This window comes from Coregonus lavaretus, assembly GCF_964263955.1.
Source record: "Coregonus lavaretus genome assembly, chromosome: 31".
NCBI lineage: Eukaryota > Metazoa > Chordata > Actinopteri > Salmoniformes > Salmonidae > Coregonus > Coregonus lavaretus.
In genome coordinates, this window is record NC_140018.1 from 35,732,821 (window position 1) to 35,759,441 (window position 26,621).

Consider the following 26,621-nt stretch of genomic DNA (forward strand, 5'->3'; position numbering starts at 1 on the left):
TGGGGCCCCTTGCTTAGTGGTGTTGCAGACTCTGGGGCCTTTCAGAACAGGTGTATATATACTGAGATCATGTGACAGATCATGTGACACTTAGATTGCACACGGTGGACTTTATTTATCTAATTATGTGACTTCTGAAGGTAATTGGTTGCACCTGATCATATTTAGGGGTTTCATAGCAAATGGGGTGAATACATTTGCATGCACCACTTTTCTGTTATTTATTTTTTAGAATTTTTTGAAACAAGTTATTTTTTTAATTTCAGTTCACCAATTTGGACTATTTTGTGTATGTCCATTACATGAAATCCAAATAAAAATCCATTTAAATTACAGGTTGTAATGCAACAAAATAGGAAAAAGGCCAAGGGGGATGAATACTTTTGCAAGGCACTGTACAGCTGAAAACCCATGCATGTGTACGTGACTGTCTCCCATGTGGCATCCTAACCTAGTTGCCTGGATTTTTTTATGGCTACCTGAGGTAACAACCTTAGCTTCTTGTGCCGTGCTGACCTTTTGAGACAAGAGACTGACTTATTGAAGCCTAGAATGGTCCCGGACACTCTCTCTCCACCACTTGGCAAACGGTCAATAAATCCTCACAGTGTGAGGGGATTAAAATGGTGTCCACGGAGACCAGGCCTCGCCCTCCCGAGTAGCACTCAGAACATCTCAGTTGTCATCTTATCAGTATTACTCTGCTGCTGCTCATAGGCTGTTTAAAGCCTCTACAGTCGAATGTTATAATAACCATAATTCAGTATGAATCAGCATTGGGCTGTTTGAGGTGGTTCTTCTACCTCTCGAGTTACAGTATAACGCAACATCCAGATGCGGTTTTGATTAAACCAATTTATCACTTGAGTGTTTCACTTCATGTTCCTAATGAGAGTGTTCAATCTCCCGTAGGAACAGAGGAAGAGGACGCAGATTGAGCAGCCAGCCAATCAGCAAGCCAGCCAGCAGACAGACATCGCAAGGAGGGCAGAAGGGGACCTACAGTCCTGCGTGGTGGAGATAACGTCCCAAGACTAGCAGCAGAGCTGACTGTGAAAGAGACTCCACATTTATTTTCACCTTCATTTAACCAGAAAAGCCCTTTGAGGTTCAAAACCCCGTTCCAGAGGTCCATCATGGGGAAACAGAACAGCAAACTGCGGCCTGAAGTGCTGAACGACCTGCGCGAGAACACAGAGTTTTCCGACCACGAGCTCCAGGAGTGGTACCGAGGCTTCCTCAAAGACTGCCCAACGGGCCACCTGACAGTCGAAGAGTTCAAGAAGATCTACGCCAACTTCTTCCCGTATGGCGACGCTTCCAAGTTTGCTGAGCATGTCTTCCGGACGTTCGACACCAACGGCGACACCACCATCGACTTCCGGGAATTCATCATCGCGCTGAGTGTCACATCGCGCGGCGGCCTGGAGCAGAAGCTGCGCTGGGCCTTCAGCATGTATGACCTGGATGGGAATGGCTACATCAGCCGGGCTGAGATGCTGGAGATCGTACAGGTGAGTTGAGATGAGAATGAGTTGGTTCTGGTGGTTCAATGGATTAGACTCAGAGCATGGTTCAGGCATCATCAGGGGTTCGATTCCTGCATGGACCACATACTAAGAATATGTATCACTGTGGATAGTTCACAGTTCTGTAAGTTTCTTGGGATAAAAGTGTCTGCTAACTTCCTGTGGTGGATTTTACAGGTGGATTTAGTCAGAACACCCTCCAATATGTTATCTGCTCACTTCAGCGTCCTATTTATTACTTGACTTTGTGTTTTATCTAATGAATGATATGTTCTTTATTACTCACGTCCATGATATCGTAAACATATTTTCACCATGGACATTGGCTGCTGCTCGTTCTATTTTTATTTCCCTTAATCAACATGGTCATATTTGCTCTCCCCACAACCGTGGCCTGAGCAGCATGTCCCGTATCAGTGTTGGCTCAGGCGATTGTGTGTGGTGGTGATACAAGCGTACCTGAATAAACAAATGATCTTGTTAAAGTCCTCAGACCATGTTCCCGTCTCATTGGTGTTTGGCTCAAATGCCTTGTTTTTTTTATAAAGCCAGAGACCCCGTGATGATTTTTCCAGGTGGTAATCTGACTGCATAGGTCACCAGGAGAATAGTTCCATTCTGACAGAGAATATTGTATTATTTGTTAAAGGCACTATTTGGAAGTTACCTTTTTGCTTAATGGTCATTAATGGTAGACTGTATACACATTGAAGAATGTTACTTCTAAATGCCTTATGAGCTTAGTGCAACCCTCTTACCCAAGGTCAATTCTTCTTCCTTCTGCAGGCGATTTACAAAATGGTGTCTTCAGTGATGAAGATGCCAGAAGATGAGTCGACGCCAGAGAAACGGACCGATAAGATCTTCAGACAGATGGATGTAGACAATGATGGTGAGTCTTGTTTGTTTTTAAACCTCTCATTCTACTTATTATAGTGACATAAGTATTTACGGTACTTTACATTCCAGCTCGGTAATAACCGGGTAAGAACTATGTAATTACCATTAGTAGTTACCATGTTGTTTCAACCAATCCTTTCCTGACATCCCAACCTGCCCATGGTTGTTATCTGGAAATAGAGACTGTAGTTTCTATGTAATAACGCTGAATCAGTGCTGGAAAATGTATCATTACCTGTTTCTCTTTAGTTAAACCGTTATATCCCTTCCCCAGAACAAACATAACATAACAGTGATATATGTCCTTGTAAAGTGACACAAAATTGCTATGAGATGACAAACAAAGCACAGTTTACAATCAGGGCCTGGTTTCCCAAAAGCATCTTAAGGCTAAGTTCATCTTAGAACCATAGCATCCTATGGTTCTAACGATGAACTTAGCCATAAGATGCTTTTGGGAAACCGGGCCCTTGGAATTCTGAGTTGGATGACCGTTCAAAACTATTTTTCCAAGTCGGAGCTCATTGTTTTTCCAAGTTCCCAGTTGTGGTGAATGCACTGAAGTCAGAAGTAATAGATTTCCGAGTTCCGAGCTCCTAGTTGTTTTGAATGTGGCATTACCTATTTACGCGACGAGTGCTCTAATGTATTTTTGTTTAAACAGTGTCGCTAGAACACGTTTATGTACATTTCAAAAATGTTGTTGTGATATTAGCGAATTAGAGGTAATGTAAGGGATAATCAACAAGGGGCTATGCATTCTCTGGAAAATAATGAACAACGTGGAAATTGTGTTCCACAGAGTTGCATTATTTTCCAGAGAATGCATAGAGCCTGGAGTTGATTATCCCTTTTATAATAGGCTATAATTTAACACATTTATCGCTAGAAATGTGTTCATTTGTAGGTATAAATGTGTTCAACATCCACTGAAGTAGCTAGCAAGTTTACTTGATAGCAACAGTAGCTAGTTGCCATGGTAACCAAACAAACAGACTTGATAGTTTATCTAATTAAACCATCAGTCCTAGCTTGCTAATATGAAAATTGAATTCAGCTATGCCAATAATGTTTTCAATTCGACTTTTGGTTTCAAAAGCAGCTTAAACATAAAACATGTAAGAACTATAGCCATTGACAAATTTGAGTAATCAAGGTGACAGACAGTGACACATTCAATACCACCTTGCACACTCTGTTTGCTTCCATTTAAGAAACGCTTTTCAACAGAATCGGCAGAATGAATACACCCCTGATCATACACAAAAACACTTTCATAGAAGCCACATACAAACAGCATGATCACTTTGCTCATTCTATAATTCCTTCTCGCATCTATGCGCTCTGCTCCTCTCACCTTTTCCCTTCGCTTGTGGACTTCAGTGCACAACACATCAGCTGTCTTTGACCAGGCGAAAAAATAAGTTCCAAGCCAAACCTTCATATCATAACCGCTAATCGCTACACACAGCCATATTAGCTAACGTCATAGTCAACATAGCTACTAGAGCTAACGCGTTAGTAAACCCGCTACAATCATGCAGTAAAGTGTACAGTCAGCAAGTGTTACACGCCTCGGACTGACACGTGGTCAGCAGATAATAAACCTGAATTAACAGGATAAAATGATGAGACGGAGAAACGTTAGTGGTGTTCAGTAGTAGGCCTTCTCCAAGATTGAAGATCTCACTAACGCTCCCATTTGATGTCACAGCTCCCCCTAGTGGGAGTAATCATATACATTAATTTAAATACAAATATCTAGGAGGCCTAGAAAATGATACAGGGGATGGCCCAATAAAATAAGCAACAAAATAAAACATTAACAAATATGACCATACATATTTGTGTGTGTCACACGCTCCCTGACAAAAAGAAAATGGCTTGTGACATTTAAGCCTTATTTACATTTCAAGTATAAGTGCATCACTTTAGATTATTTCTTGCTTTCCTAATACACGTAAGTGGGAATATGGTAAGGCACTAGTGTGGAGTAAGGTAGGGTTTGGTAGGGCTGTGCAATGTGGTAAGGTGTAATTACCCAGACTGTAGTAAGTGGTACCCCATAAACCTCTACAGTGTTGATTGTGGTGTGTGGCTGGTAGGATGGCTGACCTAGCGTCCGATAAGTGAATATCTGTGCAGGCTTTCTTTCACGTGTGGGCCTCCTAGCCTGTTCAACCAGATTGTTAACTAGTGGGGGGTTCACTATGTGCATGGCACAAGTAATTTTTCCAACAATTGTTTACAGACAGATTATTTCACTTATAATTCACTGTCATCAGCCAAGACTATGTAAACTTCCCGACTTCAACTGTATAATGTCCTTTCCCAGTATGACCTTAACTTTCAAGGACCACCTCTCTCGCTCAAATTTCGTATGAGGACTCTGTCACCGGGTTGCAGAACCACTCACCTCAAGTGACGGTCGTAGTACTTTTTGCCTCTTGCACTTGCCTGTTTGCTGTTCTCGGACGCAATTCTGTATGCTTCGGGCATTCTTTCAGCCCACTTTTCAGCATAACATCTAGGTGTGCGTGACTCCTCTCCTGTTGCCAGGCCAAACAGAAAGTCTACAGTTAGGCGTGGGTGGCGACCATATAGTAAGTAGAAAGGTGAGTATCCAGTCGCTTCATGTCTGGTGCAGTTGTAGGCATGGATGACTTGTGGAAGATGCTCTTTCCACCTGTCCTTCTGCTTTTCCTCAAGTGTTCTCAGTATCTGAAGTAGAGTCCTATTGAATCTTTCGCCCGGGTTACCCTGAGGGTGATAGGGAGATGTCCTTGAGTGACCCACTCCTGTCATTTGCAGCAGTGTTTTGAAGAGTTTGTTCTTAAACTATCAACTTTGATCGTGGTGTAACTTGGAGGGGTATCCAAACCTTGGGATGAAGTTATTGAATATATTTTCGGCTGCTGTTCTTCCGGACTTGTTCTTGGTCGGATATGCTTGTGCAAATCTTGTGAAATGGTCTATTAGGACCAGTATGTACTCGAAGCCTCCTCTGCTGGCCTCCAGATGCATGTAGTTGATAGAGACTAGCTCTAAGGGTGAACTTGTGGTGATGCTGCCTATCGGTGCTCTTACATGTGTGACTGGCTTCTTTTGCTTGATACAACAGCAGCGTCTGGTTACATATTCCTCATTGGCTCTCTTCATAAATGGCCAGTAGAACCTTTCTCATGCCAGACTGAGGACTCTCTCTGCTCCAACATGACCCATGTCATCATGAAGATGTTTCAACGCCATCTGCTTGTACTGGACTGGTAAGACTAGCTGGCGTCTTTGACTGGTTTTCCGGTACAGGAGTCCATTGTCAATGTGTCATTTTCCCCATTCATGCATCAGTTTCTTGGTAGCGGCACTTACTCCTCGTCTTGCCTCACTGGTAAGTATCCTGTTTGTTTCTTTTAGTCTCATTAGTTCTCCAATAGCTTGATCGTCTCTTTGGGATTTTTCTAGCTCACCATGGTCGATAGTTGGCAGGGGTCCATGAGTGTACTGTTCCTCTACATGGTCTTGTGACAGGTGCAAGGCTGCGACCCATGCTACATCTTTTCCCTGTGCTGCCTGACTCCCTTGCCATGTTGCACGAACAGCTTCACCTGACAACTCTTCTGTACAATGAGCTACATACTGGTCTATGTCAAGGGGAAAACGGGATAGCGTGTCTGCGTCTATATTGACTTTGCCTGGTCTGTACTTGATGTCGAACCTAAAGTCTGACAGTTGCCCAACCCATCTGTGGCCTACTGCATTTAGCTTGGCTGTGCTGATGACGTACAGTACCAGCAAAAGTCTGGACACACCTACTCATTCAGGAGTTTTTCTGAATTTTTACATTGTAGAATAATAGTGAAGACATCAAAACTATGAAATAACACATATTGTAGTAACCAAAAAAGTGTTAAACAAATCAAAATATATTTTATATTTGAGATTCTTCAAATAGCCACCATTTGCCTTGATGACAGCTTTGCACACTCTTGGCATTCTCTCAACCAGCTTCACCTGGAATACTTTTCCAACAGTTTTGAAGGAGTTCCCACATATGCTGAGCACTTGTTGGCTGCTTTTCCTTCACTCTGCCATCCGACTCATCCCAAACCATCTCAATTGGGTTGAGGTCGGGGGACTGTGGAGGCCAGGTCATCTGATGCAGCATTCCATCACTCTCCTTCTTGGTCAAATAGCCCTTACACAGCCTGGAGGTGTGTTGGGTCATTGTCCTGTTGAAAAACAAATGATAGTCCCACTAAGCCCAAACCAGATGGGATGGCATATTGCTGCAGAATGCTGTGGTAGCCATGCTGGTTAAGTGTGCCTTGAATTCTAAATAAATCACAGACAGTGTCACCAGCAAAGCACCCCCACACCATAACACCTATTCCTCCGTGCTTTACAGTTGGAACTACACATGCGGAGATCATCCGTTCACCCACACGCATTTCACAAAGGCACGGCGGTTTGAACCAAAAATCTCCAATTTGGACTCCAGACCAAAGGACAAATTTCCACCAGTCTAATGTCCATTGCTCGTGTTTCTTGGCCCAAGCAGGTCTCTTCTTCTTATTGGTGTCCTTTAGTAGTGGTTTCTTTGCAGCAATTCGACCATGAAGGCCTGATTCACACAGGCCCCTCTGAACAGTTGATGTTGAGATGTGTCTGTTACTTGAACTCTGTGAAGCATTTATTTGGGCTGCAATTTCTGAGGCTGGTAACTCTAATGAACTTATCCTCTGCAGCAGAGGTAACTCTGGGTCTTCCATTCCTGTGGCGGTCCTCATGACAGCCAGTTTCATCATAGCGCATGATGTTTTTTGCGACTGCACTTTAAGAAACTTTCAAAGTTCTTGAAATGTTCCGGATTGACTGATCTTCATGTCTTAAAGTAATGATGGACTGTCGTTTGTCTTTGCTTATTTGAGCTGTTCTTGCCGTAATATATGGACTTGGTCTTTTACCAAATAGGGCTATCTTCTGTATACCCCCCCTACCTTTTCACAACACAACTGATTGACTCAAACGCATTAAGAAGGAAAGAAATTCCACAAAGTAACTTTTAATAAGGCACACCTGTTAATTGAAATGCATTCCAGGTGACTACCTCCTGAAGCTGGTTGCGAGAATGCCAAGAGTGTGCAAAGCTGTCATGAAGGCAAAGGGTGGCTATTTGAAGAATCTCAAAATATATATATATTTTGATTTGTTTAACACTTTTTTGGTTACTACATGATTCCATATGTGTTATTTCATAGTTTTGATGTCTTCACTATAATTATACAATGTAAAAAATTGTACAAATAAAGAAAAACCCTTGAAAGATAAACTTTTCACACACAGCCACTTCAAGGCATGAAACTCGAGTTTGCCAGAGTGAAGGTTGTAATTCTTCTCGGCTGGTGAGAGGGTTCTTGATCCATACCCAACGACCCTCAGCTTCCCGTTTTGACATTGGTAAAGGACAGCTCCAAGCCCCTGTTCTGAGGCATCAGCGTGGAGCGTGAAGGGCAAGTCAAAGTCGGGGTAGGCTAAGACAGGCGGACTGGCTAACGTGTCGATCAGTCTCCCAGGGGTGCTGTGGTGTGCCTCGGTCCATTCCACTGGTGTCCTGGATGACAACTGAGCACCTTTTCCTTTCTCTTTCCGCAGTTTCCCTGATGGCACTACGGCTGTACCATTTTTCACTTGGAGTAGTTCGTAGATTGGCTGCGCGATTCTTGAGAAGTCCTGTATGTAAGTGCGGTAGTAAATTAAGAATCAGAGTAGTTTGCGAAAATCCCCAACAGTACCGGGCTTTTTGTCTCTCAAGGCAAAGACGGCGTCCAGGTCCTTAGGGTCGATCTGAACTCCATCTGCAGAGACCAGACGTCCCACATACCTGACTTCTCTCCGGAACAGTTCACACTTAGTTAGTCTCAGCTTCACTCCGTGGCATTGAAGGGCTTTCAGTACTCTTCGGAGTCCTTCTATGTGCTTTTTGAATGACTTTACGTAGCAGAGGACATCATCCAGGTAATGCAACATTAGTCTCGCAGGGTATCTAGCATCTCCTCCATGCTCCTCTGGAACACTGCAGGGGCATTTGATAAACCAAACAGGATTCTCAGCCATTCATACAGACCCCAAGGGGTGATGAACACGGTCAAGTGTTGTGATCCTTCAGCCTTGAACCCTTGGTGGTAAGCTTTGCCTTGGTCCAGGATTGAGAACCAGCTATAACCGCCTAGAGTGTCCATGAGGTCCTGAATCCGAGGCAGTGGGTGCCTATCTGGTACAGTCTTCTGGTTCAGCAACCTGTAATCGATGCATAGTCTGAGTGTCCCATCTTTCTTGCGGATGCATATGACCAGTGTAGGGTAAGGCGACTTGGACTTGACGATCCACCGTTTAGCCAGCAGGGCTTGGAAGTATTCTTTCACCTCCTTGTAGAGCGGCTTCGGGACAGAGGTGTATGTTCTCTGGACAGGGATGTCACCCTTAAGGTTGATGGTCATCTGTAAGCTCGGGATACATCCAATGTCGTCATCATCACGGGCGAATGCAGCACATTCCTCATAGAGCATCTGTCTCACCATCTTCTGTTGTTCCTCCTCGAGGTGGCTGACGTCAACTGGGGGGTGGCATAAAGCTGCTGCGTCACCTCCATCACTTTTTGGTTTCCTGCAGAGTCCACACTGTTGACTCCCAGGCCTGGTTTCCTCTGATGGTCTGGTTGGTCTGTTTCAACTATTTTTGCTATGGGATGGATGATGCCGATGGCTGTTTTCCGAGGCAGGGTAACGTCATGCTTGGTGTTGTTTCCGATAGGAATTTCAACGTAAGGGTTCTTGGTTTTGTAGATCTCAATCAGTCCCTCACCAACATCCGTCTGCTCCAGCTGTGCGCTCACTTCGTTTGGTTCAAACAGAACCACTTGGTTGGATGAACCAAAACTGACTGGCACCTTACACTTGACATGAGCGACTTGGCCTGGGCGGATGACAACATCCTGGAACCCTACTTTCACCTCAGCATGTTCATCGTCAGTGTTTTGGGTCTGTATGAAACGTACTATTGCATTAGCTTGTTCTCCCTGGATCTCCAGAGCTGCACCGAGCAGGCTGGCTATTGTAAGTAGCACCTGTGTTCCACAACGTTGTCCCTTTATCAGCTCTTGGATGACATTGAACCCTAGCAGTGGTCTCTCTAGTGTCATGTGACTAACCAGAAACGGTACCTGTATTGACAGATCTGGATCACCGTTTTTTGGGGGGGGTAGATCAGCTTTAATATTGTAGATATATTGTATCTTCCATCAATGTAATTGTCTGCATCACTTCCAATCCCCCATATGTTTTTTTTTCTCGCAAATATCTATCTATATATCCTTTAAAAATATATATTTCCCTTCGCAACCCCACCACCCCTTCCCTAATTGGAGTAAACTAGTGAACAACAACGCTTAGGCCTCTACTTACAGCTTATACATATTATATACATTTTATGGACATAGTCAATTTTACAATAATTCTATTTTGTTTGTTTTTACTCCTGAACTTCCTCTACCCTCAACCTCTCCGATCATTTTCATGATGTCCATCCGGTTTGCTTCTATATGCCATATCTTTCTAACTGTGCTCTTTCACAAAAGCTCTCAACCTGTAACCTATATACTTATTATGGACACAGTATGCTTTACATTAGTTATCTTGTTGTTATTAGTTGTTGTTAGTTGTTATTAGTCCCATCCTTCAGCTCCATTCAACACCTCCCATCTATCTCTTAACACCATCCATATTGGATTTCTATTTGCCATATATTTTTAAACTCTACTGTGATGTTTCACAAATTTTCTGAACCCTTCTATTCTCATTGTTTCTACAGATTGTAAATTGAAAAAAAAATTTTTTTCTAAAAGTATTATTATATTATTGATCGATTGACTATGACTTTTCAGATCACCCAGCAGTGCTATCTGCAGGGTTAGCTCCAGGTAAATATTGCAATTCTTCAGCCATTCCTGGACCTGTGACCAAAAACAAGCTACAAATGGACAGTACCAAAACAAATGATCTAATGATTCTGTCTCTTTGCAGCAAAATCTGCAGAGCTGGGAAGATTGTATCCCCCATATACAGTGGGGAAAAAAAGTATTTAGTCAGCCACCAATTGTGCAAGTTCTCCCACTTAAAAAGATGAGAGAGGCCTGTAATTTTCATCATAGGTACACGTCAACTATGACAGACAAAATGAGGAAAAAAAATCCAGAAAATCACATTGTAGGATTTTTAATGAATTTCTTTGCAAATTATGGTGGAAAATAAGTATTTGGTCAATAACAAAAGTTTCTCAATACTTTGTTATATACCCTTTGTTGGCAATGACACAGGTCAAACGTTTTCTGTAAGTCTTCACAGGGTTTTCACACACTGTTGCTGGTATTTTGGCCCATTCCTCTATGCAGATCTCCTCTAGAGCAGTGATGTTTTGGGGCTGTCGCTGGGCAACACAGACTTTCAACTCCCTCCAAAGATTTTCTATGGGGTTGAGATCTGGAGACTGGCTAGGCCACTCCAGGACCTTGAAATGCTTCTTACGAAGCCACTCCTTCGTCGCCAGGGCGGTGTGTTTGGGATCATTGTCATGCTGAAAGACCCAGCCACGTTTCATCTTCAATGCCCTTGCTGATGGAAGGAGGTTTTCACTCAAAATCTCACGATACATGGCCCCATTCATTCTTTCCTTTACACGGATCAGTCGTCCTGGTCCCTTTACAGAAAAACAGCCCCAAAGCATGATGTTTCCACCCCCATGCTTCACAGTAGGTATGGTGTTCTTTGGATGCAACTCAGCATTCTTTGTCCTCCAAACACGACGAGTTGAGTTTTTACCAAAAAGTTATATTTTGGTTTCATCTGACCATATGACATTCTCCCAATCCTCTTCTGGATCATCCAAATGCACTCTAGCAAACTTCAGACGGGCCTGGACATGTACTGGCTTAAGCAGGGGGACACGTCTGGCACTGCAGGATTTGAGTCCCTGGCGGCGTAGTGTGTTACTGATGGTAAGCTTTGTTTCTTTGGTCCCAGCTCTCTGCAGGTCATTCACTAGGTCCCCCCGTGTGGTTCTGGGATTTTTGCTCACCGTTCTTGTGATCATTTTGACCCCACGGGGTGAGATCTTGCGTGGAGCCCCAGATCGAGGGAGATTATCAGTGGTCTTGTTTGTCTTCCATTTCCTAATAATTGCTCCCACAGTTGATTTCTTCAAACCAAGCTGCTTACCTATTGCAGATTCAGTCTTCCCAGCCTGGTGCAGGTCTACAATTTTGTTTCTGGTGTCCTTTGACAGCTCTTTGGTCTTGGCCATAGTGGAGTTTGGAGTGTGACTGTTTGAGGTTGTGGACAGGTGTCTTTTATACTGATAACAAGTTCAAACAGGTGCCATTAATACAGGTAACGAGTGGAGGACAGAGGAGCCTCTTAAAGAAGAAGTTACAGGTCTGTGAGAGCCAGAAATCTTGCTTGTTTGTAGGTGACCAAATACTTATTTTCCACCATAATTTGCAAATAAATTCATAAAAAATCCTACGTGATTTTCTGGAAAAAAAATTCTCAATTTGTCTATCATAGTTGACGTGTACCTATGATGAAAATTACAGGCCTCTCTCATCTTTTTAAGTGGGAGAACTTGCACAATTGGTGGCTGACTAAATACTTTTTTTCCCCACTGTAAATAACATTCTATTGGTAGCAAGAATTTGTATAATAAGTTTTGAATCCGGCGTCATTTTGCATATCAGTTCATAAACACTATGCCATGGCATCGGTACGTCAAAAATCTCTTCCCAACTATTTTGCCAATCCTTTTTATTTATCACCTTTTTCTTTAACCAATTATGTTCTTTAATGCAGGGCCGACAGACAAGTTCCTTACTTTTTCCCCCTTCCACTTTCCTCTTCCATATTTGCGGTAATGCTGCAATTATTTGGTTGTAATTTTGGGTAGAGCAGAAATGTCCATATGTTTTTGTTAGCTGCATGTGCGACATAACTCCACCAGTCCTACCTATGATATAATTTACGAAGATTATACCTTTAAAAAAAAAATCTATTAGTATATTTGAGTTTAACTACAATATTTGTTGCATTATTTGTTCTGTCGTTTCTGGAGGATTACATTGAAATTGTAACCAACTTTCTATGGCTTGTTTTAGAAATAGTGCTATTTGGGAGATTATTTCCTTTTCAAATAACTGAAAGTGAGAGGTTGTAATCTGAATAAAGGGAAAAAGGCCATTCTTGAACATGGGGTGAGATAATCTTACTAATTTGCTAGAGAACCAGCTTTTAGTGATAGGTCTAATGCTTTAATATTTAATAATTTCCTCCGAATGCATATTCAATATATAAATAGGCCCATTTAATTTTGTCTGGCTTGTCTTTCCAAATTAAATAGAATATTTTTTTCTCATATAATTTAAAAAACTGTTCGCTAGGGGCTTTGTTCCCATGAGTTCGGTCAGCGGTCTGACTCTTTGATCAGGTAAGTATTTGTCCTTCCATTTGTGGTCCACAATACTCACTTGCGCACCCGTGTCTAGTAGAACGATTACAGAATAGCCATTCATGTAACACTTGAGTATGCATTTTTTTCCAACTTGCTGGGCTACTTTATCTTGTGTTGGCTGACTGGTATGTGATGAAACTGCGCAGTTGACTTGATCTTGATTGGGCGTGTGAACCGCATCAGGCTGGGACTGTTGGTTTAGGCTGGTCACTGGCTGTCCCCCTGCAATGACCAGACCCTGTTTCCCAAACGCTTCAGTTTTTTCAGACAACCCACGGCTAGGTGTCTCCCTCTTCTCCACATAAAAGCAATGGTGGCAGTCCGTTGCGCCTCTCTCTACACATCTTGAACAGCCATATGGTCTCTCTCTTCTTTGGAACGCTGGCTTACTGGAAGTACATTGACAAGAGTGTTCTGATGTTTTGGGCCGCTTTACGGATTCAATAACATTTGTTAGGGCCTCGACTTGAGCACTCAGTTGCTGGATAGTTTTGTTTTTGCTCTTTAGCTCAGTATTTTGCTCAACTTTGACTTCATCAGCTTCGAGCTGGGCGCTGTGGGCGTGTCGTCTTGTGGCGGGAAATTTGGCCCAATCTACGCTGTCTCTCACTTTCATTGCTTGTTATTTTGATTACATGCCTCAGCAATGCTTCATCAGATACAGTGTTATCAGAGAGGAGGGGTCTCAACTCCCTTCTGATGTCGCTGTGTTTTGTACCTAAGCCCTGATACACTGTGTGTAGGTACCCGTTTTGGACCGTATGATTGTCATACTTGACGTCTGAGTGAACCTGTTTAGACATAAACAGAACCTATTGCTTCAGTCCTACCATTCTGTATAGGAACTGCTGAGGTGTCTCGTGTTTGTGTTGCTTCATGCACATCAGTTCCTGGAAGAGTTCAGTGCTGCTCTTTTCTCCTAAGTGAGACTGGAGGAAACTTTTCAGCACTGCAACACCCATTTCATCCTTACTTATTAGCATGTCTTTAAAGTGTCCTGGTTTGATGATGCGGAAGACGGCTCTGATGATTTCAGCTTCATTGTGTTCTTCGTTTAACCCCTCTTCTATTTGTCTACATACGCTGTTATAACTAATGTCAAATGTGTTGTCCCCTATTTGACCCTCATTTATTTTAAGTCCCCTGCGCTGCAGATATGGTAGGTCTCTGATGGCGACCACGCTATCAGCTGTGAGGTGTGTCATGTGTTCAGTGCTGCAAGAGCTCTTATAGGTTGAAGGGCGTCCTACGGAAGTTGTCATAATAACTGTGTAAGTCTATGGAAGGGGGTGAGAACAACGAGCCTCCTAGGTTTTGTATTGAAGTCAATGTACACAGAGGAGGACGGAAACTAGCTGTCCTCCGGCTACACAATAGCGCTACTTTACAGAGTGCTGTTGAGGCTACTGTAGCCCTTCATTGCAAAACAGTGTGTTTTAATCAATGATTTGGTGACTTTAATATATTTAGTATAGTTTTATTTAAAAAGGATAACTTTTTTTATGTTTCACTATTACATCTTTCTGAAATTCACTGAGGATGGCCCTCCCCTTCCTCCTCTGAGGAGCCTCCACCGGCTTAGACATTGCTGACGCCTGACAGATCTTACAACGCCTGGATAGGTATTTTAAGTATGTATCAGCTAACCATATCATATGTTATAGCAATTTGTCAGTTGATGACACAGTCGATGATGTGGAACACAATCATTGGCCTTGTTCGAGAGCATCAAATCCATGATGCATTGTGAGTAAATGGTGACTGACTGATCTACAAATAATGAGTAGTTATTTATGATCAAGGTATTTATGGTCGGCAGCCGCCTGCACTGTCGGCTGCAATGTCGGCTGCAATGTCGAACAAGCACATTGGTTGTTGCGTCGCCTCGCCGTGTAAATCATTGTGTGGAACGCGCCCATTATATTACCTGTTAGCTAACTAGCTAGTAGCTACCTTTTTTCAGGGGTCTTTCCCAAATATTCTTACAAAGTGGGTGGTGCCTTCACCCCTTGACTTTTTCCACATTTTGTTGTGTTACAAATTGGGATAAAAATGTATGTAATTGTCTTTTTTTTTACGATCTACACAAAATACTTTAAATGTCAAAGTGGATGAAAAATTCTAACATTCTTTTAAGATGATTGAAAAGTAAAACACTTAATATATCTTAATTAGATACAGTTGAAGTCAGAGGTTTACATACACCTTAGCCAAATACATTTAAACTCAGTTTTTCACAATTCCTGACATTCAATCCTAGTAAAAATGAATTAGGTCAGATAGGATCACCACTTTCTTTTAAGTGGTCAGAATAATAGTAGAGAGAATTATTTATTTCAGCTTTCATTTATTTCATCACATTCCCAGTGGGTCAGAAGTTTACATACACTCAATTAGTATTTGGTAGCATTGCCTTTAAATTGTTTAACTTGGGTCAAACATTTCGGGTAGCCTTCCACAAGCTTCCCACAATAAGTTGGGTGAATTTTGGCCCATTCCTCCTGACAGAGTTGGTGTCCCAACTCTGTCAGGTTTGTAGGCCTCCTTGCTCGCACATGCTTTTTCAGTTCTGCCCACACATTTTCTATAGGATTGAGGTCAGGGCTTTGTGATGGCCACTCCAATACCTTGACTTTGTTGTCCTTAAGCCATTTTGCCACAACTTTGGAAGTATGCTTGGGGTCATTGTCCATTTGGAAGACCCATTTGCGACCAAGCTTTAACTTCCTGACTGATGTCTTGAGATGTTGCTTCAATATATCCACATAATTTTCCTTCCTCATGATGCCATCTATTTTGTGAAGTGCACCAGTCCCTCCTGCAGCAAAGTACCCCCAAAGCATGATGCTGCCACCCCCGTGCTTCACGGTTGGGATGGTGTTCTTCGGCTTGCAAGTAACCCCCTTTTTCCTCCAAACATAACGATGGTCATTATGGCCAAACAGTTCTATTTTTGTTTCATCAGACCAGAGGTCATTTCTCCAAAAAGTACGATCTTTGTCCCCATGTGCAGTTGCAAACCGTAGTCTGGCTTTTTTATGGCGGTTTTGGAGCAGTGGCTTCTTCCTTGCTGAGCAGCCTTTCAGGTCATGTCGATATAGGACTCGTTTTACTGTGGATATAGATACTTTTGTACCTGATTCCTCCAGCATCTTCACAAGGTCCTTTGCTGTTGTTCTGGGATTGATTTGCACTTTTCGCACCAAAGTACGTTCATCTCTACGAGACAGAATGCGTCTCCTTCCTGAGCGGTATGATGGTGTTTATACTTGCGTTCTAGTGTTTGTACAGATGAACGTGGTACCTTCAGGCATTTGGACATTTCTGGTTGATCCTTGGGAGAAAGGTCTACCATTTTTTTCTGAGGTCTTGACTGATTTCTTTTGATTTTCCCATGATGTCAAGCAAAGAGGCACTGAGTTTGAAGGTAGGCCTTGAAATACATCCACAGGTACACCTCCAATTGACTCAATTGATGTCAATTAGCCTATCAGAAGCTTCTAAAGCCATGACATCATTTTCTGAAATTTTCCAAGCTGTTTAAAGGCACAGTTAACTTAGTGTATGTAAACTTCTGACCCACTGGAATTGTGAATTGTGGCCAGCAACCCTGTGGAACACTTTCGACATCTTGTAGAGTTCATGCTCTGTCGAATTGAGGATGTTCTTAGGGCAAAAGGGGTGGGTGCAACTTAATATTAGGACGATGTTCCTAATGTTTGGTATACTGAGTGTATTTTGTGTCAATAAAGAACCTGATTGTCAACTGGGCTTTGTTTGTCACGCCGTAGCAATTTTGTGTCATTTTACAAGGACATACAGTGCATTCGGAAAGTATTCAGACACCTTCACGTTTTCCACATTGTGTTACGTTACAGCCTTTTTCAAAAATGGATTTTTAAAAAACTATTTCCTCATCAACCTACACACAATACCCCATAATAACAAAGTGAAAACAGGTTTTTAGAAATGTTTAGAAATGTATTAAAAATACAAAAACAGAAATACCATATTTACATAAGTATTCAGACCCTTTGCTATGAGACTCGAAATTGAGCTCAGGTGCATCCTGTAACTAGGCCACTCAGGAACATTCAATTTGTTCTAGCTAATTACCTAGTAAATACAAAGTTATTACCCGGTTATTACCGAGATGGAATGTAAAGTGGCACCAAATTTACAGTGTAAACTTGAGTCCACTGTCAAAACCCCAAGCCTATTTTATATATTTCACATGTGCTCTTATTTGACATGTCTGTTTTGAAACAGTATGGATTTCTGGTGTCCTCGTTCAAAAGTTGTTGCCTGCTGCTATGCAAAATGAGATTGATTGTGTTTATAGTCTATTGTGTGTTGCTAACCTGGGATCTCTTCTGGACTACAGGCAAACTCTCTCTGGAGGAGTTCATCAAAGGTGCCAAGAGTGACCCTTCCATCGTCCGGCTCCTGCAATCTGACCAGGGAACCTCTCGCCAGTTCTGAAGACAAATGGTCAATCACACACAGTTCTGAACACAGAAAAGTGGACAGATGGACGCTGTATCATCCCTCATCCACCACACACACAATTCACACGAGAAAGAGGTGGAAGAGGCTCAGTTGTCGTTACAACACCCATACCTCATTCCATGTATTATTGTTTACATCATCAGTAGTTCCCTAGCCTGATCACAGATATGTTAGCATGGAGTTGGCAAGACAGCACAAACAGATCTGGGACCAGGCTAGCAGTTTCCCATAACCCAATGCAGCGGTCTGAAAAATGCTTTCTACAGCGAATAATGTTTTCCGTCATGGAACATCACATTCTACACCCACAGTACCACTGATAGACTCTTACGACATTTCCTTGCAAATGTTTACTGCTTAATGTTTTCTTTTTAATTGCCTTACTTCAGTCAAAGTGAAGTGCCATATCTTAATATTTGTACTGAATATATTATTACACTTGCAAGTATTATGGATGTGTTACGGTAAGAAATCAACCAAAACTAATATTTTGTATATTAACCATGGTTAGTCTCATTGCGACCTTTACTGTAAATGTAATATTAGCTAGAAACACAAAATAATTCTAGAGTTTTTCACTTTAACAATGTACCATTGCTGCAGCACAGGTATTTTTTCAAAAGGAACTTTGTATTGCCCCCAACTGTACAGGCAGTTCCAGTGTATTAAAACCAGTATTTTGTCATTTTTTGCAGTCACTGGTTTGTTTAACTCCACAGGGTATGATTAAATCAAGAGTGGATAAACTCAGTTCCCAATAAGGAAACACTTGGGATACGCACCCCGAAGACTACACTGCAAATGTGTGCATTCCCTCAGCATTGTTTTTAGCTTGCGTACACCAGAAGTATATCAGACAAAAAAAAAAGTAAGCAACTATCAGTTGTGTTCACTTCACAGACACACGTCTTTGTGCTAGAAGTAGACATGAAATGTAAAGAGATTATGCAACGCAAGCCTCGCTTCACTGGTATGCTGCTTCTACGGTTTGTGTAGCTAGCATGTCATTGAGTACAGTGCGTTGGTTCCAATTACTGACCACTAACGTTCGAAGAACAGCAGCCTAGTTTGAGGGTTAGAGGTTCACTACGGTCATAGCTGTGCATGAGCTCTATCTGCTTGTCGTTTCCCAACACAGAATACACATGAATAATGATGAAACAAAGTGACTTTGTTTTCTCTTTTTATTTTTTTTTAACAAAAATGTAATTTTGTTTTCACACAATCTAAATAAAGTTGTGTAAGAAAGATCTACGCAAGAAGTCCCACGGTATTCCCCTTTGTCCTGCACAGACACAATGTAAAACCAACGTTCTCACTGACAATACAATAAAAATACAACTAAATCCCCAAAATATATAGTCACATCAGGCCGGGCATGAAAGTGAAATTGGATACAACCATGTCTGATTAGCTTGACGTCAGAGTGGCGAAACAAGGAAGAGGGGACGGTTGCAGAAAGCAATGTTCCAACTGGACAGCCATATTCAGAAACCACCTGGCAAGGCCAGTATAATTAATGCAGTGACTAATATTCAGTAGGTCTGTAAGGCAGTCTACTGCAGGCCACGCCTCCCCACTTTACATGACAGGCAGACCGATTATGGTCGCGTTCCACTGCTTAGACTTTGCATGCATCAACCAATGGTTGTGTATCACATCATCGACTGACAGATTGCTATAAACACATGATGTCGTTAGCTGATAGGTATTTTACCTATCCAGGCTTGTAAGATCTGGCAATGTCTAAGCTGTGGAACTCGACTGATGTGAGAAGCTACAGGTGTCTCTCTGACCCTGTTCAATTCACAGCAAGTTCGTGGTATCTTAATTGGGGAGGACGGGCTCACAGTAATGGTTGGAACGGAATCAATGGAATGGTATCGAACTCAACCACATGGTTTCCATGTATGGCTGTCCATTCCATTAACTCCATTCCAGCTATTATTATGAGCCATCCTCCCCTCAGCAGCCTCCTGTGGTTCAATTACTTCAGCAATGCATCCTTCTGTCTTTCCAACCTTCGTTGAAGTACTCACAGATCAGAATTTTTTGAATTGATGAAAGTAATCAGGGGGTAAGCTTCCTTACACCTATCTAATCGCTTATAGATATGTGTTTACCTGAAGGAAACAGAGGGAAGAATGCATTTCTCAAGTATTCAAACAGGGCAACGCTCTCTTAATTTATTTTCTCTTCTGGGGTATTTCAGTAACAGGGCGACCCAGTCTCCAACTTGCTCCACGGGAGAGGAGAGACTGGCCATGGCGAGGTAGACCAGACAAGATGTCGTCCAACCGGAATGCTGGGCTCACAACTCGTCCTTGCCAAAGTCGTCGTCTAGGTCCACGTCGCTCAGGTCGTAGTCATCCTCCACGGGAAGCTGGGGATGAAAGAGGAGAGAGAGAGGATTGAGGACTGGGCAGACAAACAATACAACACATTCATTAGAAACCAAATGGAAGAAAGCTAACCAAAATATATAGGGGTGAACTATTTGCAAAACTATTTCTGTTGCAAAATGTTTCCCAATAATGTGCACAAATGAATACAACCTGTGGTGTATTCAGTGAGGTGAAACTATTCACCCGGACATACCATCATATCTGTTTTATACTATATTTCTATCTGAATGTTCTGTAACGTTACATCCTCCTGAAGTGGCCCTAGGCAAGACCTGGGTAAAGCCATTCTTCACTATTTAAAAAGAAAAGCTCAAATCACCTCGCTCAGCCAAAACTGTATTATGGTAGGAGGACCTCCGCATCTCATCCACCCCGTTACCTTTGACCCCTCCCACTCACCTCTCCGTCTTTGCCGTCCCAGGCCTCGACCGAGTTGATATTAGGCAAAGCCCCGCCCCCGACGGTAGCCGTGGAGCCACGGCCTACAGACAGGTCCCTAAAAAAAAGAGAGAGAGAAAAGATACCTCAGAATGATACTGTACCACACCTGATTCTACTGATTAGCTGCTCACCAGGACCTTAATTAGCTAAATCAGGTTGGAGCGAAAGCCTTCAGACCCATTAGCTCTCCAGGAAGAGGGCATCCATTGTCTACACTATACTGTGTAAAACACTAAATGAGAGGGCCGCCCCTACCTGAGGAACTCGTGAATGCCAGTCTCGCTGAACGAGCCCTTGAGCAGGGCGAACTTCATCTTGCGGGCGTTGATGGCCGCCATGGCAGGGTAGCCGAACCCTCCGATGCCCAGTGACGCCTCCAGCTCCATCTGAGCACCAGCCTCAGTCCACAGCCAGCTAGAGAGAGAGATTACTTGCATTGCTAATCAAACTAAACGGATTCAATTCTATTGGGTTAAATTAATCCATCCACAGTCCGAGATCAAAATCATTCACACAGACAGTTGTGTGTGTTTGAGATCAACTGCATTGACTAATGCACAAATCCTATTGAGTACTATATATAGGATAAAATAAGTTGTTTATCAGTCGGTCTGCTCAGTCGGTGATGCGTTCAAATGCGGCCTCTTTCTATATACTGACCCCCACATCTTCTTCTTGTACTTCTCTGCCATCTTCTTCATCACTTCCAGGTAGCCATTCCTGCCTGCTGCACCTGCAACGAGGAAAGAAAGGGACAGGTCAGTCTTGTACAGATCAAAAATGGCAGATCAATGCACCGTCATGAGGTACAACAACTCCACGTGCCATATCAAATAGCCTGAGAATATAAGCATGAACATGATCAGGGGACTATCTGGTGTGTCAATATGATATAACTCAAGTTAGCAGAGTAAACTGGTCAGAACTGGTTCAAACTGGTGAAGAGTAGTTCCATCTAACCTGTGTCCAGGATGTGGGGCAGCACAGCGATGACACAGAGCTGGTAATCATCGCAGGTCTTCTTCAGGACATCTGCGTTAACGATCTGAGAGAGTCACACACATTCAGAATCTAAGTCTGTCAGAAGAAAAACACACTAAACGTCAAAGTTAGATGATGTCTTCTAGTTAAAATATATATTTTTGTTATAATTAACTTTCAGCTGGAGAGCATAAAACAATAGGGGTGTAACAGTTCACCAATACCAATATGGTTCAGTACTTATTGTGGTTTTGGGGTCACGGTTCGTTTATGGTACAGCGGGAAAATGAAATTCAAAACAGTTTGTTTTGCAATGGCATTCAACGCAGCGTAGGCATAGCCTATAGGCCTAGTGTTTTGATGTTTAAAAAAAAATACTTAACAAAAATATAAACACAACATGTAAAGTGTTGGTCCCATGTTTCATGAGCTGAAATAAAAGATCCCAGAAGTGTTCCATACTCACAAAAAGCTTCGCTCTCAAATGTTGTACACAAATTGGTTTACATCCCTGTTAGTGAGCATTTCTCCTTTGCCAAGATAATCCATCCACCTGACAGGTGTGATATATCAAGAAGCTGATTAAAAAAACATGATCATTACACAGGTGCACCTTGTGCTGGGGACAATAAAAAGCCACTCTAAATTGTGCAGTTTTGTCACACAATACAATGCCACAGATGTCTCAAGGTTTGAGGGAGCGTGCAATTGGCATGCTGACTGCAGGAATGTCCACAAGAGCTGTTGCCAGAGAATTGAATGTTAATTTCTCTACCATAAGCCAACGTCGTTTTAGAGAATTTGGCAGTACGTCCAACCGGCCTCACAACCGCAGACCACGTGTAACCACGCCAGCCCAGGACCTCCACATCCGGCTTCTTCACCTGCGGGATCGTCTGAGATCAGCCACCCGGACAGCTGATGAAACTGAGGAGTATTTCGGTCTGTAATAAAGCCCTTTTGTGGGCAAAACCTAATTCCAGTGGGTGGGCCTCGCTTGGCTCATCACGCTCTAGCGACTCCTTGTGGCATACCGGGCGCCTGCAGGCTGACTTCGGTCGTCAGCTGGACGGTGTTTCCTACCACACATTGGTGCGGCTGGCTTCCGGGTCAAGCGAGCGGGTGTTAAGAAGCGCGGTTTGGCGGGTCATGTTCCCGGAGAACGCATGACTCGACCTTCGCCTCTCCCGAGCCCGTTAGGGAGTTGAGACAAGATCATAATCACGAAATTGGGGAGAAAATGACAAATAAATACTTCTTATGCTCTCCAGCTGAGAGTAAATTATCTTATTGTACACACAGACATGGACACACAGACACGCAAACACACACCTCGAGCAGCTCCGGAGGAGCTACGTTGTCGGAGAACAGGTCCAGAGCCTGGGCGATGATGTCACCTCGGGTCCTCCCCCCCTGATAGTCCTCAGGCTCCTCCCCCTTCTTGAATATCTTAATGGTGGGAAATCCACGGATCTGCAGATACGGAGAGAGAAACAGGACAAACCTCAGTCCTGGGCCACGTTCAGTTGGAAAACTTGGTGGAACATTGCTGATAGAAATGTCATGACTAGGCGGACGTGATTCCTTAATTTCTAGATCTAAATGTTCTGCTGTTGTGTACAGACAAACATCAGTGGTGAAGTTACACTGATAGAATCTGACTGGTGTGGTGTTTGGTGGGTGTTTCCTGCTCACCCCGTAGCGGCTGGCCAGACCCTGGTGCACGGTGGCATCCACTGCTCCAAGGTGGACCTTGTCCTTGGTCTGCTCCTTGACGGCCGATGCTGCAGCCGCCCACTCAGGCTCCAGGCTCTTGCAGTGGCCACACCAGGGGGCAAAGAACTCCACCAACCAAACCTCACCACTGTTCAGAACCAGCCGGTCAAAGTTGTCGTCGGTCAGCTCCACAACGTCTTTCTTACTGCCGCCGCCACCACCACCTCCACTCTAGAGAAAGAAAACCACGAAGATATGTTTACTTAGACTTGCCACTTACACGCTGCTCAAAATATACAATGCCTTCCGTAATTATTGGGACAGTAACACATTTTTTGTTGTTTTGGCTCTGTACTCCAGCACTTTGGATTTGAACTGATACAATGACTGTGGTTAAAGTGCAGACTGTCAGCTTTAATTTGATGGTAGTAGTAGTAGTAGTTACCTGTCTGCTGTAGTCAGAGCCACCCGACCTGCCACTCATCCTGTCCTTCACCAGAGTGTGAAGAGCATTCAGGGCCCCGTCCACAATGGCCTGGCTACTGCGCCCACCTGCGGGAGGGAGGGAGAGAGAAAGATTATTAACACCATTGTTTCCTAAACGCCCCACAGTTTGGGAAGCACTGCACTAGACACCAAAATAAAGAAAACTGACCAAAATAGGGAGGGATAAACTGAACTTGTCAAATATGAAACGCTTGTTTTTGTTTTCCGTTGCAAAACATTTTGCTATGGGTTTGCACTAATGAATTACGACCCAGGGTTGTGTTCATTAGGCACAAAACAGAGGAAAATGGACTGAAACAGGGAGGGACTACCTGAACCAATAAGAAATGCTGATTTTTGTTTTCAATTGAAAAGCTACTAGACGTACCCTGGAAATCGTCAGGCTTGTTCTTATTGGCACCGAAGATCTTGATGGTGGGGAAGCCTCTGACACCGTACTGACCGCCCAGGGATTTGTGCTGGTCGGCGTCCACCGCACCGACCTTAACGATGCCCTGAGGGAAGAGAAAACAGGGAGAGGTTACTGTCATTGCATAACGCATTAGTATAGCTCATAGAATGTTAGTGACTTCTATTTGTTTTGTACTCAAAACTAGAAAGATATACACCCAGGCCATAGCAATCGGACAAAGTTGTCATGAAAAGGTGCACTCCGCTTATTGTAAACTCCGTTATAGTGCTCAACTACTTATAGCGATCAGATTGTCCTGCACTGATGTGATCGCTGTATGTGGAGTGCAATGTAGTAATGTGCAGTCAATGTAGCTAGTGACATAGCGCTGTAATAAAACATCTAAAGTTGAATTAAAACATCTTAAGTTGAACAAATTGAGTGTAATTGAACCAAAAGACAGTGTCATAACACTGCAATAAAAGATGTGCAGTTTACCTTCAAGGCTGTAGCTGTTTTCTTCCAGTCTGCAGTCAGACTCTGGCAGTGGCCACACCTGTGGTGACAAACAGTTAAGTCTTTGAGGCACCAGACTACCCACAGCCTCATATCGGCAAAGTGGAGTCTACACAAATCCCTGGCAAAGACTATCATAACAATCTGAGGGATAGTGAGCAATTCTGGTTTTGCATAGACCTGCAACAGATGTTTTTCAGACAAGATGCGTGCAGTGGCTTCAAGATCATGTCAAAGGGAATATGGGTTTCTTACTACATCAACTTCTATATCATTGTCACAATTGGCCCCTCTAAACTGGGGTGTATTCAGTGAGGTGATGTGATCAGAAAGCTGCAGAAAGGTAATTGACACAATTCCTTATTCTGCCTGACAGACAATGTTATCTGTTCTACACTATACATTTCTATCTATACGTGTTATAATGTTACACCCTCCTGAATGCGCCCCAGGTCTACAAACAGTTTTGGGTGTCCCTCTTTCACAGGTTATTGGGATAAGAGATTTCATACAACACTAACTACTGCTTGGTGGCAATTTCACTCTCGAGCAAGTTCTCAGTATCTCATTGGGCCCGAGCAGATTCAACCACTCACCAAGGTGCGTAAAATTCGATGAGCCACAGGCTGTCGCTCTGAAGAACCTCCCGGTTGAAGTTGGAGGGGTTGAGTTCAACCACATCATCGCTAGCAGAGTAGAATCCTTGGACCATATATACCAGGGAACACCCCAACAGACCTGGTGGGAGAGGAAAGGAGGAGCTGAGTGTGAGGGAGATGTGTGTGTTCAACATTGTCATATTGCAAATTAACACAACACCACAGTTCCATTGGCTACAGTTCAGCAGAAAAAATAAGTATATATCTAGCTAGCTAGTTAGTTAGCATAGGTAACTAACTACCACTACAAACGTTGGCACATCAAGCCAAATTGCAAATAATAATAATAATAATAATAATAATAATATGCCATTTAGCAGACGCTTTTATCCAAAGCGACTTACAGTCATGTGTGCATACATTTTTACGTATGGGTGGTCCCGGGGATCGAACCCACTACCCTGGCGTTACAAGCGCCATGCTCTACCAATTGAAGTAGATAACCATTTAGCTAGTTAGTTAGCTTACAATGCAGGACCTGTTTGAGCCGTCATCAGGTATTAATTTAGCTGGTCGTCTTTTAAGCCATCCTGTCGCTGTCATTACTGTTAGTTAGCCAGGACACGAACATTCATATGGCTAGCTACAGTGAAGCAAAATGCAATCTGATTCAGTAGCTAGCTAACGTTAGCAATCTTGCACACATCTTATTATGGCCACCATGATATTAACTTAAACAGCTAGCTATAATACAAAAACATCTCAACACAAGCGGTTTAGACTTTCTTACCAAGTAAAAGTCTCATGTTTTCTCTGTGCACCACTTCAATTTCTTGTCCTGAGCACCACTGCTACAGTACTAGAAGAGAGGGCGACAAAATCTTACCGTGGCCCACGCTGATTGGTTCCCTACCGGCTGTGCCGCTCCACGTCCAATCAGAACTCGCCGTGTAGTTATACCAGCATGGGGACGAAAGGAAGACGCTTGAAGAGCCAAGATGCTATCAGTGCAAGGTTTTTTCTATGTCTAGTGACCAAACCGTAGATTAAAATCAAGTTTGTTGCATAGGCCGTTATCAATAAAACGTCACAATACCGTGCAGAGAGTTCGAATTTGCTGTGAGGGGCAAGGAGGGCCGGACCATCATTTATTAGGGTAGGCTGGTCAAAAAAAAACACAAAATATAAAAAACTAATTCACATTAAAAGTCAAACGCCCATCATCAAAGAGAATGAGCCCGCTCTGACTCTGCCAGTCACTCAGTCAAAACCGACAAATGGAAAGGCAATGTCGACTAAAAAAGGGCTCTTGATGCTGATGCTGCTAAATGTGTGAAATTAACTGACTTATTTGCTAAAACTTCTGGTTCTGCTGGTCCGAGTGCTGTTTCTGTGTCAGTGAGAAATGACAGGTCATCTGTTGTGGTGCAGTCGCGGTAGGAAGAAAACAACAGAGAAAGACACACTCATGCACAATGACACAGATCATGTAGCCTACTACTACTAGTTATTTGGGCTGTATATTGTATGAAATATACACTGAGTGTACAAAACATTAAGAACACCTGCTCTT

General features: G+C 43.0%; 2 protein-coding genes across 2 annotated transcripts in view; one reads left to right on the forward strand and one right to left on the reverse strand.

Annotated features, from left to right (window-relative positions):
• The window catches only part of LOC311107069 (hippocalcin-like protein 1), a 32,131-nt gene extending 13,290 nt beyond the window's left edge, over positions 1-18,841 (forward strand). The window contains exons 2-4 of the mRNA XM_084149528.1: positions 913-1,514; positions 2,316-2,421; positions 17,368-18,841. Of these exons, the coding sequence (XP_084005654.1) occupies positions 1,137-1,514; positions 2,316-2,421; positions 17,368-17,465 (582 nt within the window). The 5' untranslated portion in view covers positions 913-1,136 and the 3' untranslated portion in view covers positions 17,466-18,841. The remainder of the gene's footprint in view (positions 1-912; positions 1,515-2,315; positions 2,422-17,367) is intronic.
• LOC311107067 (protein disulfide-isomerase A6-like) lies at positions 18,659-25,951 on the reverse strand. The gene is made up of 12 exons (XM_084149527.1): positions 25,839-25,951; positions 25,046-25,187; positions 24,432-24,489; positions 23,910-24,036; positions 23,481-23,587; positions 23,015-23,266; positions 22,652-22,792; positions 21,299-21,383; positions 20,999-21,071; positions 20,594-20,752; positions 20,297-20,393; positions 18,659-19,875 (listed from the first exon to the last, which is right to left on the reverse strand). The coding sequence occupies exons 1-12, from the start codon at positions 25,852-25,854 to the stop codon at positions 19,804-19,806; spliced, it is 1,329 nt and encodes a 442-aa protein (XP_084005653.1). The 5' UTR covers positions 25,855-25,951; the 3' UTR covers positions 18,659-19,803.
• Positions 25,952-26,621: the final 670 nt, after the last annotated feature.

Excerpts from the sequence above, each read along its gene's own strand:
- LOC311107067 (XM_084149527.1), bottom strand. Across the intron at positions 24,037-24,431 it reads AAACAGCTACAGCCTTGAAG|GGCATCGTTAAGGTCGGTGC; the intron begins GTAAACTGCACA and ends CTCTTCCCTCAG. Across the intron at positions 21,072-21,298 it reads GCCCCACATCCTGGACACAG|GTGCAGCAGGCAGGAATGGC; the intron begins GTTAGATGGAAC and ends TCCTCGTTGCAG.